The sequence below is a fragment of the Octopus sinensis genome, linkage group LG13 (assembly GCF_006345805.1).
Source record: "Octopus sinensis linkage group LG13, ASM634580v1, whole genome shotgun sequence".
Lineage (NCBI taxonomy): Eukaryota > Metazoa > Mollusca > Cephalopoda > Octopoda > Octopodidae > Octopus > Octopus sinensis.
In genome coordinates, this window is record NC_043009.1 from 53,093,915 (window position 1) to 53,107,288 (window position 13,374).

At 36.6% G+C, this 13,374-nt stretch overlaps 1 protein-coding gene across 1 annotated transcript in view; it reads right to left on the bottom strand.

Moving 5' to 3' along the window:
* The window catches only part of LOC115218594, a 22,525-nt gene extending 10,646 nt beyond the window's left edge, over positions 1 to 11,879 (bottom strand). The window contains exons 1-2 of the mRNA XM_029788490.2: positions 11,663 to 11,879; positions 4,167 to 4,314 (exon numbers count right to left, since the gene is read on the bottom strand). Coding sequence (XP_029644350.1) covers positions 4,167 to 4,314; positions 11,663 to 11,696 — 182 coding nt within the window. The 5' untranslated portion in view covers positions 11,697 to 11,879. The remainder of the gene's footprint in view (positions 1 to 4,166; positions 4,315 to 11,662) is intronic.
* Positions 11,880 to 13,374: the final 1,495 nt, after the last annotated feature.

A 13,374-nucleotide genomic window follows, 5' to 3' on the forward strand; every position in this document is an offset into this window, starting at 1 on the left:
CAGTAAACTATGTGCCACTGAACTTCCCGTAAACTAGACTCCAATGTTTAAAGCTTAATTAGACGACTTATGAAAAAAGAAAAAAAACAAACACGACGAAAGTAAGCTGTCCCCATAAAACGCTTTCCACATTACAAGAATGAAGGCCAACCCAGAATGACGAGACTAAAATGTAAGAAATTCACAGTCGAACATAAAATATATTTGCATTACTATCATCAGTTACCCAAACGAACATTACTACGGTTTTTGTGTGTAATGTTTTAAAGACTTAACCGATTTCACAGATTTCTGATTTTCAAAGGTTGAGATAGAATGACGTGGAGGTATGTTGCAACTGTATTGCTTCTGACTGGAGTTAAAAAATTGTCTTGTTTTTATAGAGAGAACATTGCTCAAATTAGAATCTGTTTTCGATTCGTTTTGATCGACTGATTATGACCATGTGATTAAATTTAGAAATGCTTATAGTTTCCCCGCTACGTACGTTCTTTAATTTCAGGGGGATAATATCTTTGGTGCCGTAAGTTAAAGCTGTCATGGTTGAATGAACACATCTAGTACCAATCCCAAACAATGAAAGCTGTCTGAGTTTTATCGGTCAAATGTAGTGGAAGATCACGTGATTAGCCTTAGTAATTGTTGGTAGGTTCTTCGCCACGTCCATGCGTTAATATCATGTGATTATATTTTTTGCACCGAAAATTAAGGCTGACACGGCTGGGTGAACATGTATTGTGCGATTTCCAATCTGATCTCTCTAAATTTAATCTGTCAAGTGGGAAAGTGGTCAAGAGTTGTTTCTGTGGAGCGCAGTGGTTGAATAGTTATTGTTTGTGTATATCTAGGCAGGTACTAGACATGTTCACTCAACCGTAACAGTTTTAACTTACGCGCCACAGGATATTGTCAGATTTCATTAAAGAACGGATGTAGCGGGAAATTTACTAACATTTCTAAACCTATTCTCGTGATCATCCACGGCCAATCTAAACGTACCCCAAACAGGTACTAATTTGAACCAGGTTCTCTCTATAAAAACAAGACAATTTTTGAACTCCAGCTACAGTATAGCTATCTCAACTTTTGAAAATCAGAGCAATCTGTGAAACAGGGTGTGTCTAAAAACATTTTAAATAAAAAATCTAAACGAATCCCATTGCACTTCTAACTTATTTTTCTACATTTCTGCCTATGTGGAGTAAATTAATTTTTGTTATATAAGCACACACATTAAGTACAAGACATCGCCAACGAGCGAAAAACACGTAAACACACGAGAGATAAGTATAGCTCTTCTTATTGCAAATTTTCGCATTTTGTCATGTACTTGTCTCTCTGTGTTTACGCGTTTTTCGCTCGCTGGTGATGCCCTGTATTTAATGCGTATTTTTGTTATTTATTTATAATCGAACGCCACGCAGCCTTGTCCACAGTACATTCTTATATATATATATATATATATATATATATATATATATATATAATATATATATATATATATATATATATATGTATATATAGGGAAAATTCACAAAAAAAAACAAAAACAAAAACAAAAGACGAAGACAGGTGTTGTAGACAACAAACATGTATTAGTTTAACATCCGGGAAGTGAAAAAGTCTTTAACGTTTCGAGCCTGCGCTCTTCCATAGAAAGGATCACTGAAAGAAACAAGGAGACAAAATAAAGAATGTGTCTTGGCTAGCGATCTATCGTAAGTATGTATGTATATATGTATATATATATATATATATATATATGTGTGTGTGTGTGTGTGTGTGTGTGTGTGTGTGTGTGTGTGTATCTGCACAGTGTTGCCTCCTATCGGATTTATGTACCTCTCTTTGATATTTCCTAATGATAATGGTTAAAAAGCTAGAAAAGCTTCGTTAGAGAATCCAACAGGGGGCAGCACCGGACAGATATGTTTTTACATCTTTTACTGTAAGAAAAAAATGTGTCCCCATGTTAATAACAGTGAATTTGCCTTTAGAAGTTGAAATATTGGGTTGTCCGGAAAGTTCGTGTCGATTTATGGTAGCTTACCTTTCGACTTATTTTAGAACATGGTTGAGTTCATAAAACAGGATTTGACTACACCTACATTTAGAGCACAGTTTAAGCTATCTTTTCGTGGAAGAAGGTTTATGCTCCTATAACCTGTGTTAATTCTGTAACCCTTTAAAATGGAACATAAGAAAGGGGAAAATGCCTCACAAGCAATATGCGCAGTTTACGGTGATATTTCTTTATCCGAAAGAACTGTACCGAAGTGGTTCGCAAGGTTCCGAGCTGGAGATTGTAGCCTTATTGATAAATAGCGATCAGGCAGACCATCTGCTACAGATGATCACCAAATCAAGTCATTAATTGAGAATAAACCACATTGCACAACTTGAGAATTGGCAGAAAGCTCCAACCTATTAAAATCCGTCGTTCATGAGCACCTGGTAAAACTTGGGTACACAAATCGCTACGATGTTTGGGTATCACATGAGTTGAGTGAGATGAACCTTTTGGATCGCATTTCCATCTGTGATTTGCTTTATAAACGGAATGAAAACGCACCATTTTTAAAGCAAATTGTAACAGGTGATGAGAAATAGATTATCTAACGAAATGTTAGAGAAAGCGATCCTGGAATAAGCGACATGAGCCACCCTTAGCCACCCCAAAAGTGGGTCTTCACCCTAAAAAAGTCTTGCTTTGTATCTGGTGGAACTGGAAAAGAATTCTGTACAATGAGCTTCTCCCAAGTAACCAGACAATTAATTCTGAGAAATACTGCACACAACTGGACGAGTTAAAAGCAGCAATTCAAGAGAAACGTCCAGAATTGACCAACAGGAAGGGTGTTGTTTTCCAGCATAATAATGCAAGACCGCACGTTTCTTTGGGAACCAGACAAAAATTGCTGCAGCTCAGCTGGGATGTGTTACCCCACCCTCCATATTCACCAGATATTGTTCCTTCGGATTTCCACTTATTCAGGTCTCGGCAGAATAGTCTTAACGGTAAAAAATTTAATTACTTGGAAGACGTAAAAAAGATACCTTGATGAATTCTTTGCCCTGAAACCACGACAATACTGGGAAGAGGGTATTTTCATGTTAAAGGAAAGATGGATACGCATTGTGCAATAAATGGTTCATATTTGGTTGATTTAAAAATGTAATGGCAAGTATTTATTGATCTTTTTCTTTCCTTTAAAAATCGGCACGAACTTTCCGGACAACCCAATATTTCACAATCATATTCTAACTAACTAAAAATTCGCTTACACACACACACACACACACACGCACACGCACACGCACACAAACACACATGCACACACACACACACATACACACACACACACACACACACATTCCATGCTACGATAAAAAGTGGTGCACTGCAGTGGAATATTCGACTCGAGTCAAATATAACTAACAGCTACAAATCATTGTTAGAATATCCGCATAAGTGGAGCCATGACCGGCTAGTTTGTACAGCCACCAATTCGTATTAGTTGCAATGATAATGATATCAAACTAAATGGGTGATATCTTGAAATCATTTAATACGTACGTTTCAAGTTCGTGTAATATATAATAAGAAATGTATCCATTACTTAAACCTTACTCAGTTAAATATTTCATCACGTAAACATTTCGAAATGAATCTTTGATCAGAAACGATACAAACAGTATTCAACATTTCTTTTGTTTCAGGTAATTGTTCAAACGGATTTTATATTTTTGTATGATAACATGTAGTTTGCCATAAGGCGGCGAGCTGGAAGAACTGTAACCACGCCGGATAGAATGCTTAGCAGTATTTCTTCCGACTTATCCTTCTGAGTTCAAATTTCGCTGGAGTAGAAGTTGCCTTTCGTTCTCTCCAGGTCGATAAAATAAGTACTTGATATATTAGGATCGATGTAAGCAACTTCTCTCCTTCCCGGAAATTGCTGGCATCGTACTAAAATTTGAAACAAATATATTATTTTGCATGATTATCATTAAGAAGAAAACAAATGTCAGACGTTTTAGTATTCTAGCTATCCTCATATTAATCTTATTTCATTGTGTGACTTACTCTGCCTGACTTCTGGCTGAATTATAAAGCAATGAACAATTAATTGAATAATGAGTATTTAAATAAAATATCAAATTACTTGCACATCGCATCCATCTGACTTCTTATCGCGTTTGGATTCGCTTCTACTGAGACTGGGTGACTTAATTTCGCTGTACAACTCTGAAATTCACTTGAAGCTGTGTCCATACAACCATTGCTCAATGTTATCCACAGAAAAATAGTAACTGAAATATAGAATGAATAAGAAGTTATTTAAAGAAATAGTTATAAATATTTATGCTTTTAATTATGTAATGTGTGTCTGTTTTGTTTTGAGTGAGCTTATGCGTGTGTATACTTGGCCAACGATTTTTTAATTGTGTTTTCAAAGTTTTACGCAACATTGCAATATTATACGGTATATGTGTGGTAATATTTGCAATAACGTGGGTTTAAGTTGGATACCATTGCGCAGCACCACGTTGGATAAATATCTTCTATTAGACCACCAAGTTGATCAATAAGAAAAAAATTGTTGAATTGAAAGGCAGAAACAATCTGTAATCAGGGATTGTACATACAAACATTTACCCATCTCCATACATTTATTCACTAGAACAAACAAACAATTTTAAAGATAGAATATTTCACTGTTATCTGGGGATGTGTAGGACTGGTGCAGGTGACCTCGGGGCATGTCCAGAGACATTTGGAGCTGTAGCACACATGTCTAAGGGCCAGGGTTGTGTACCTTAGCCTATGTTCTCATTGTTGTATTGCACAGAAATAGCTTCTACTTCATGACATAAAATGGGATTCTTGACAGGTACTACCAGCCCTTAACGAAATTAAGAGCTGTGGTGAATAAGGGTAGTTTGTTACTTTCCAAAACTTCAGAAACCACGAACTGGAAAGACATTGCTGGATGTAGTTTAATGTCGCTATTCTCATTCCGAGAGATGTCAAAGATTGATTAAATTGGTTGACAATATTAAACTGATACGAAATCTATGAAAGCCTCGAATTACAGAAAGACACTTGTTAAGAATGAAACAGTTTAATTGAAATGCCTAACTTGATCGCTAGACCTACTAGAAGTAACAATAGAACTATCCTGAAATATTACATAATATATCAAAGGAAATATCAGATAATATATCACAGCAAAAGAATGATCACAGGTGTGTTGCATGATGGCGAATGTGGGACTAGACAACAATTAGATTTGTAAAGTGATCAACAACAGCAATAGAAAGGAATATCAAAATAGCTAATATAAAGGGAGTGTCTGAATGACTCATCGTGAGAGTAAGAGTGTCTGGATGATTAATATAGAGGGGAGGAGCGTTTTGATGTCTAATTCAGAGAGGAGAAAACTAGTATAGAAAGGATTACTTAACACACCGACTCGTACAACATAATATTGATTTCTAACATGGTTACAAGACTCAACATACTTGAAAGAGTGGATTGTGAATAAAATCGACAACAATACTTGACTGCTAACGTCTTTTTAAATCAAATCACGAATGATGAAGAAAAATCTCAGCCTGACAGAAATATATAATAAAATTTTAGAGTTTCATGGACGCTCTAAAAATATTCCAGTCCACACCTATTTTACAATGCAATTATTTTACCAGGAAAACTGGTATTCCGTTTTTTTTTGTACAGAATTATGACTATGAATTGTTGAGAAATTTTTCTGAGATGCTTATTTTTAGAGTTGGCAAAAAACAAAGAGCTTCTTTAACAATTAAATATTTCTCACACACCCACTGCACGGTAATGTTAATTATTTAGACAAAGCCTTCCACTCTATCAGTCATTTAAATACTTTTTATAAAATGTGCAAATAACTTGAAACAAAAAACGTTTGAACTAAACAAAAATCAACGAAAAAAATGTAAAAGAAGAAAAAGACTTGATAAATCATTGTGAATAAACGAAAGCAGAGAAATATTGTGGGAATATTTTTCAGACATGAAAAGAAAAAAATACATCTAAATCGACCACATTCTAATGATTTCTATCAGTAAATTAGTAGAATAATTAAAGCTGTTTTTCTAATTATTAACCCATTTTATTTTCAAGTAAAAAACGTCTTTTATATTTATTTTTTTAGAATGTTATTTATTAAACATTGATATTTTATACATCAACTAACTATGAACTTCTGTAATTTAAATCAGGGACAGTGAAACTTTTTAGTGTGGCGGGCAAAAATTTCCAAAGAAAAGGGCCCGCCAAGAGAAAAAGATGTTTTATAAACACATTCTACCAGTATACGAAGTTTAAATTTTTTTAGTTACCTAGAAATTATGTTAAAAACTGCCGTTCAAACCGAAAAGATCCTATATATATCTATGTATAATTCGATATACATCAATAAAGATATAAGTTTAACACATTAAATTATCATATAACTTCTTCATTCACGCCGCTACTGAATTTAGCACGTTTATATTACTTATGAGGTATCTTTCAGTTAGAGTGTAGTTGGGTCTCACGAGAGTAGTATAAACTTAGCAGTATGTGTTTTATAGTGAAAACAAAATTTCCACTCAAATGACAATTGCCGGACGATTTTCTGTTCGAGTATAACAGTTTTAAGTTGTAGTAGAAACGCGACCTATGTCGCATATAGGCATACTAGTATCGTATAAATTTTATAATTGAAAAATTTACTATATTTTGTTCATACGAGTATACTAGCCTGCGGGCGTAAACTGCGCCCGCCGGCAGGGATTTCTCCACCCTCAATTTAAATAATCCCCTTCAATGCATGAGCAGCCCTTCCTTGTACGATAGCTTTTGGACTATGAAAAACTTCAATACCTTATCTCCCATATTCTTTTGGAAGTTGTTTAACTTTAGAACAATCTTCATTAGACAAATGATCAACGACATTCTCTCTGCGACTTTTCGTTCTTTTCTTCAGGTTAATATATATAGTGCTTCACCAAACTTAGGTTAATATATAAAGTGCTTCACCAAACTTAGATGGAGAACACACTTTACCCAAAACCACAACCATAACCACAACCACAACCAAAATCCTGACACACAATACATGCCTGACTATAACCGTTGCTTTTATGATAAACGTGACATGTCGTTCGACATGAAAAGGGTCTACCCTACCAACTTACCCTTCAACAAAAGAGTATGCATGCCACCCTATACTGACGCTGCTTTGGAAGCGAAGTTCACACTTACTAAAGCCAAGATTCTATCAGCCTTCTCCAATTACACCCAAAGGCATATACAAGAACGCTCAGTAAATAAGACCCACGATCTTAACACCAAAATTAAGAAAGGCCTTAACATATTAAAAAGACGCATCAAAAACAGAGAGATTGTATGTTTCCCAACTGACAAATCAGGTAGGATGTCTGTTGACAACATACCTAATTATATTTCGAACATGCAACCACACATCAGAGACATGACAGAAACCACAACACTCGAATATATCGAGAACGAAAAGATCGTTAATGCTCACATGGGGATGTGGAGTATAATTCTCCAGTCGGAGAAGCGCACAGCTAACAACTTCTTAACCACCAACAACGAAATCCCACCCCTATATGGCCTTCGCAAAGATCACAAGAGCCACACGGATCATATACTTGGGCCACCCACCCGACCCGTTTGTGGTGCCAACAATGCAAACAACCACAAAATATCATACTTTCTCTCACAATTCCTACGACCGTTAATAGAACTATCTGCAGATGTATGTGACAGTACTGAGGACCTCCTTAGCAGGATCCGCGAATGCAACAACGCGTGTGACCTCAAGAACCACATCGTGGGTAGCATGGATGTGGTATCACTATACCCCTCCATCGATGTAGACTTTGCTGTCGATAAATGTATAGAAATAGTTAGTGAGAGTGGTATGATATTTAAGAATGTGGATGTATATGAACTAGGGCTCTTCCTGGCCCTGACGTGTACCAATGAATACCTGTCGCGCAATAACCTTCTATATGCTTGTCCCACCCGTAACAAACACGGTAGACCACCTACCATTACCTCAGCTTACAGGAAGACTCACTGTGAGCGCTGGCAGGGATGGACAAAGCCGGACTACCCACCTTCAAGTGCACACGATATTAGAACCACCATCGCACATGCTATCGGTGTCAGCCTGAGATTTACGCTAAAAACACATATTTTTAAATTTGACAACAAACTGTATAAGCAAACGAAAGGCGGTGCTATTGGAGTGGGGATCGCCGGTGACGTTGCTAACCTCTTCATGGTATGGTGGGACAAGCGTTTTAAACAGTGCCTAGCAAACCGTAACATCCACTTGGCTATGTACTCTCGTTACGTCGACGACATTAACCTTGTTGTGAAATATAATACAGACACAGGTATGGGCCCTCTACCAAGTGAAGAACAGGTGATGACATCTATACAACACATAGCTGACTCTATCCACAGCAGTATAAAACTTACCATAGACTACCCCTCTAAACACCCCAGTAAACGATTACCCGTCCTAGATACTGAGCTATGGATGGAAGATGCTATGGTTAATGGTACCATTAAACCCTGTATACTCCATTCACACTATCAGAAACCGATGGCTAATCCACTAGTAATCCGTAGTGACTCAGCTATGTCGGATACTGCCAAACTCAACATCCTAGTGGCAGACTTAGTTAGAGTAATGAGGAATGTATCACCACTATGCCAACCACAAGAACGACAACAACACATCCAGCACTACATATTCCGAATGCAACGCTCCGGATACACACAAGACGATAGAGTCAGGGTGTACAAAGGAGCGAAAGCTAGATTCGAACGCATTCTAAGGAACGACGAAAACGGTATATGCCCCCTGTACCGCAACAAGTTCTGGAATAGGTTAGAGAGGGACACCAACAAAAAGATGAGAAACGTTACTTGGTACGATAACAGGAGATTTCACGGAGTGATGTTCGTTGACGCCACACCTAAGAACGAGCTAAGTAAGGCATTCAAGAAAGTCCTGCGCACTATGGGCCTAAAAGTTAAAGTCGTAGAAAAGACAGGTAGGACTATCAAATCGGCATTATGCAGATCATATCCATTTGATAGAATCACCTGTCAAAGTAATTGTGCAGTATGTTCGACAAATCCACATGTAAATTGTAAAACCAAGGGCACTGTATACCAGATTAAGTGCCAGGAGGGAGCTTGCACGACTAACCCAGAGTCATACATAGGTGAGACTTCTAGAAGAATCAATGATAGGTTCAAAGAACACCTGGACAACCACATTGAAAGGAAGCCAAACTCCATCTTCTACCAACATGCTGTAGACTGCCACAAGGGATCCTTAGGGAAGCTTAAGTTGAACATCCTATCAACACATCCCACCGATGCAATGTTGAGACAGGTCACAGAAGCTGTTTGTATACAAGAATACAAACCTACTCTCAACCGAAAGTCCGAATGGAGTAACATCCAGAGCCCATTCAGAAGGACTATTCTATAACCACCCCTCTCTCTCTCTCCCTTTTACCTGTAGTCCTTACATACAGGTTGCAATGCGTATGTGCAGTTATATACAACGGTATGAGCGGACGTTGTTTGATACGGACAGTTGCACTTAGGCGTTGTATCCATTCACGGTTAGACGATGATGAGAGGAACAAACACACACCCACACATATATATGTGTGTGCGTCTATACAAACATATATGTGAATATGTATACAACCTTCAGCAAAGTACCAGTCATGTACACAACTTGGACGGACACATGCCAGTACACGGACATACGTTCACATACACATACACATGTACACACTGACACGTCGGCCCATTCTCCTAGACACTCACATACATACGTAGCACATGAATACAAACATACATACATACATACATACACACATGTATGCATACATACACACATACATACACACATACATACATACGCACATACATACATACATGCATACACAGGCGTATGTACGTACATGCATACGTACATACATACACACATGTATGCATACATACACACATACATACACACATACATACATACATACATAGATACATACATACATACATACATACATACATACATACAACATACGCACATACATACATACATACGCACAATAGTAAAACAATAGTTCTGTGATATGGAGATAAAGATCTGATAATAGATTTTAGGGTATAGTTTTGGGAGTAAGCATCGTATATCACTTTCTAGCTTCGGCCGTAGGAAGTTGAAATTTGATAGCTTTGTGATGAGTGGTCACTCCACATCCATCCATCGCAACAGGTTTATAGCTTTATGTTTTATAGAGTGTGTGTGCGTGCATATACACACACATACATATATACATACATACACACATACATACATACATACATACATACATACATACATACATGCATACACAGGCGTATGTACGTACATGCATACGTACATACATACACACATGTATGCATACATACACACATACATACGTACATATATATGACGAACTAACTGTTACTTTCTTAGATGCAGCACGGACTTTGTCAGTGAACAGGTCGCGGATTTTAGCGACGAAAATATTTTGACAAATTAAACTTAAATGTTGAAGTGAATCGAACGGCTTTTGTGTGTTTCTTAAATGGCTTATAAACACCTTCCACGCTGCAATTGTTTTCGTTTCAGCACACGATCTCAGATCAAATTACTTGCTATGCGAGTACATCTCCAATATATATATATATATATATATATAACATATGGTATAATTATAAAGAAGGCAAATTTTTAGCCATTATATATATATGATCAGAATAAGCAACAATGATATCCAGAGGTAATGCAGTACGATCATTTCATACAACTCCATTTAATATAATAATAAAATCATTACATCAATTTAAAATGTAGAGCATGAAATTTATCACTCACAACAACATACGAATGATTAGCAAAATTTTTGGGATCAAATCCTATCTACAATACTGAGTAAATAACTTACATGTATCATAAAATTTATTTATCAAAGCGAATTTGCCAACAAAGACGGGATCTGTAGGAGGATAATTCATTTTTCCTCTTTATCAAAATCTCTTGCTTTCTTCTATTTGCATGTATGTATGTATGTATGTATGTATGTATGTATGTATGTATGTATGTATGTATGTATGTATGTATGTATGTATGTATATATATATATATATAATATATATATATATATATATATATATATATTATATATATATATACACACATTATATATATCAACACTCTATTGGATGTTATGGGGGAGGGAAAAATAAAAATATGGTGATAAAATAATGGAATATTTCATACCTCTGTAATAAATTCTGCTTCTAACAGTATACCGTTAACGACGCATATTCCGTTGAGAAATTTCTCTTATGACATATAAAATATATTTTCAAACCGTTCGCATTCCCAAAACCTATTTGTATTCTTAACGTTTTTTTTTCTATAATCGCATCGCAAAACTTCTAAGGCTTTGCGATAAAAAACAAATTTTAAATGAATAAACAAATAAATAACTACATTAATTAATTATTTATATGTGTAAAAGAAAAAAAGAAGGAATATCACCTTACCAACAAATATGTATCGAGGCAAAACTCCGTTCATTTTCGACGCGCTTAGTTTGAAGAAAAATCAAACAGGTTTGGTTGTGTCAAATAAAGACTGTGTTCTACTCCAAAAATAAAGCGATTGTATGTAGGTAGTAACTGTTAACCGGATAGGTTATACTCTACCTGTTTTATGATTATTAAAACCTGATTGGTTGTCTTAATGGCGTATGATATCATTATATACAGGTATGCTATTTCACATCAATAAACAGGCACAACAGTTTTACAGACTTACACGCAAGAATTCATTTGCAGAACACACTTAGAAACTCGTTTTGGGACAATGCACAAAATGAGAGTTGCACTGCTCATACATGCACACATACATACATACACACATACATACACACACACATACATATACAATTCCATATATATGGAGAAACATACATTCATGCAGGCATACATGCGCACAAACACACACATATATATATCATATTATTTAAATATAACATGTACACACACACGCGCACTAAACACACGATAAAATCAATGTACACAATAATGCTTCTCAACCACTATACTAAAAGCGAGTGTCTTTTCGTATAGCTTCGGCCGATCAATGTCGGGCGAGTGAATTAAGTAGAGGGAACGTGTGTTGAAACCCCTCCTGCATACACACACACACACACACACACACACACACACACACACACACATCTCTATATTATAATTCTGAAATGCGAAAAGTTTGTCTGGTTTGGGCATTGGAACGGGTTAAGGGGCACTAGTTGGGGTCAGATTGACTCCAAAATTTACAGAGACATGTAAAATGAGATGAGGATGCGAGTGGGCTAGGTTAGAAATCATTATCTTAAAAGGTGTCGTTGCTAGGGCAAAAAACGCACACTTTGACAAGTCTCCTCTCATTCTTTTATCTGCCTGTCTTCCTCCATCTCTCTCTCTCTCTTTCCTCCCTTCATTTCACGTTCTCTCTATAACGTCGTTTGATAGCGTCTACTATCTTTCCTCCGCCGCATTCAATATTTTTACGCTTTTTAAACCCTTCGTCGTTATTCTTATTCACTCATTATTACTTTCTCTCTCCCCCTCTCTCTCTATCTATATATAGAAAGAATGATTCTCATGATTGTGTGGTGGTGGTTATGGCGATGATAATTATCTCTATGAATGCAGATAGACGTAGCGAGAGAGAGAGAGAGAGAGAGAGAGAGAGAGAGAGAGAGAGAGAGAGTGAGAGAGTGATAGTGTTGGTGAGTGCAGCGGAGGAAAGATAGTAGACGCTATCAAACGACGTTATAGAGAGAAAGTGAAAGGAAGGGAGAAAGTAATAATGAGTGAATGAGAATAACTACGAAGGGTTTAAAAACGTAAAAATATTTTCTATCTCAACATACTCAAGATCTTTTGTTGTTTCTAAATAGGAGATAGATAGATAGAGAAATATAGAGAGTAAAAGAACGCGTGGGAGAGTCCGAGAGAAGTGAAGAGTAAGAGAGTGAGAAAGTGAGAGAGAAAGGAGAGAGAAACAAAGAGGGAGAATGTGGCGATAAGAAACAGAAAGGAAGCAACAGAAAGTAACAACCACAACCTCACCCGCGCGTTTAGAACGGGTCACCTTAAGTTAGTCTTTATATATTTCTTTACTGCCCACAAGAGAGGACAAACAAGGACATATAAAGGGATTAAGTCGATTACATCGACTCCAGTCC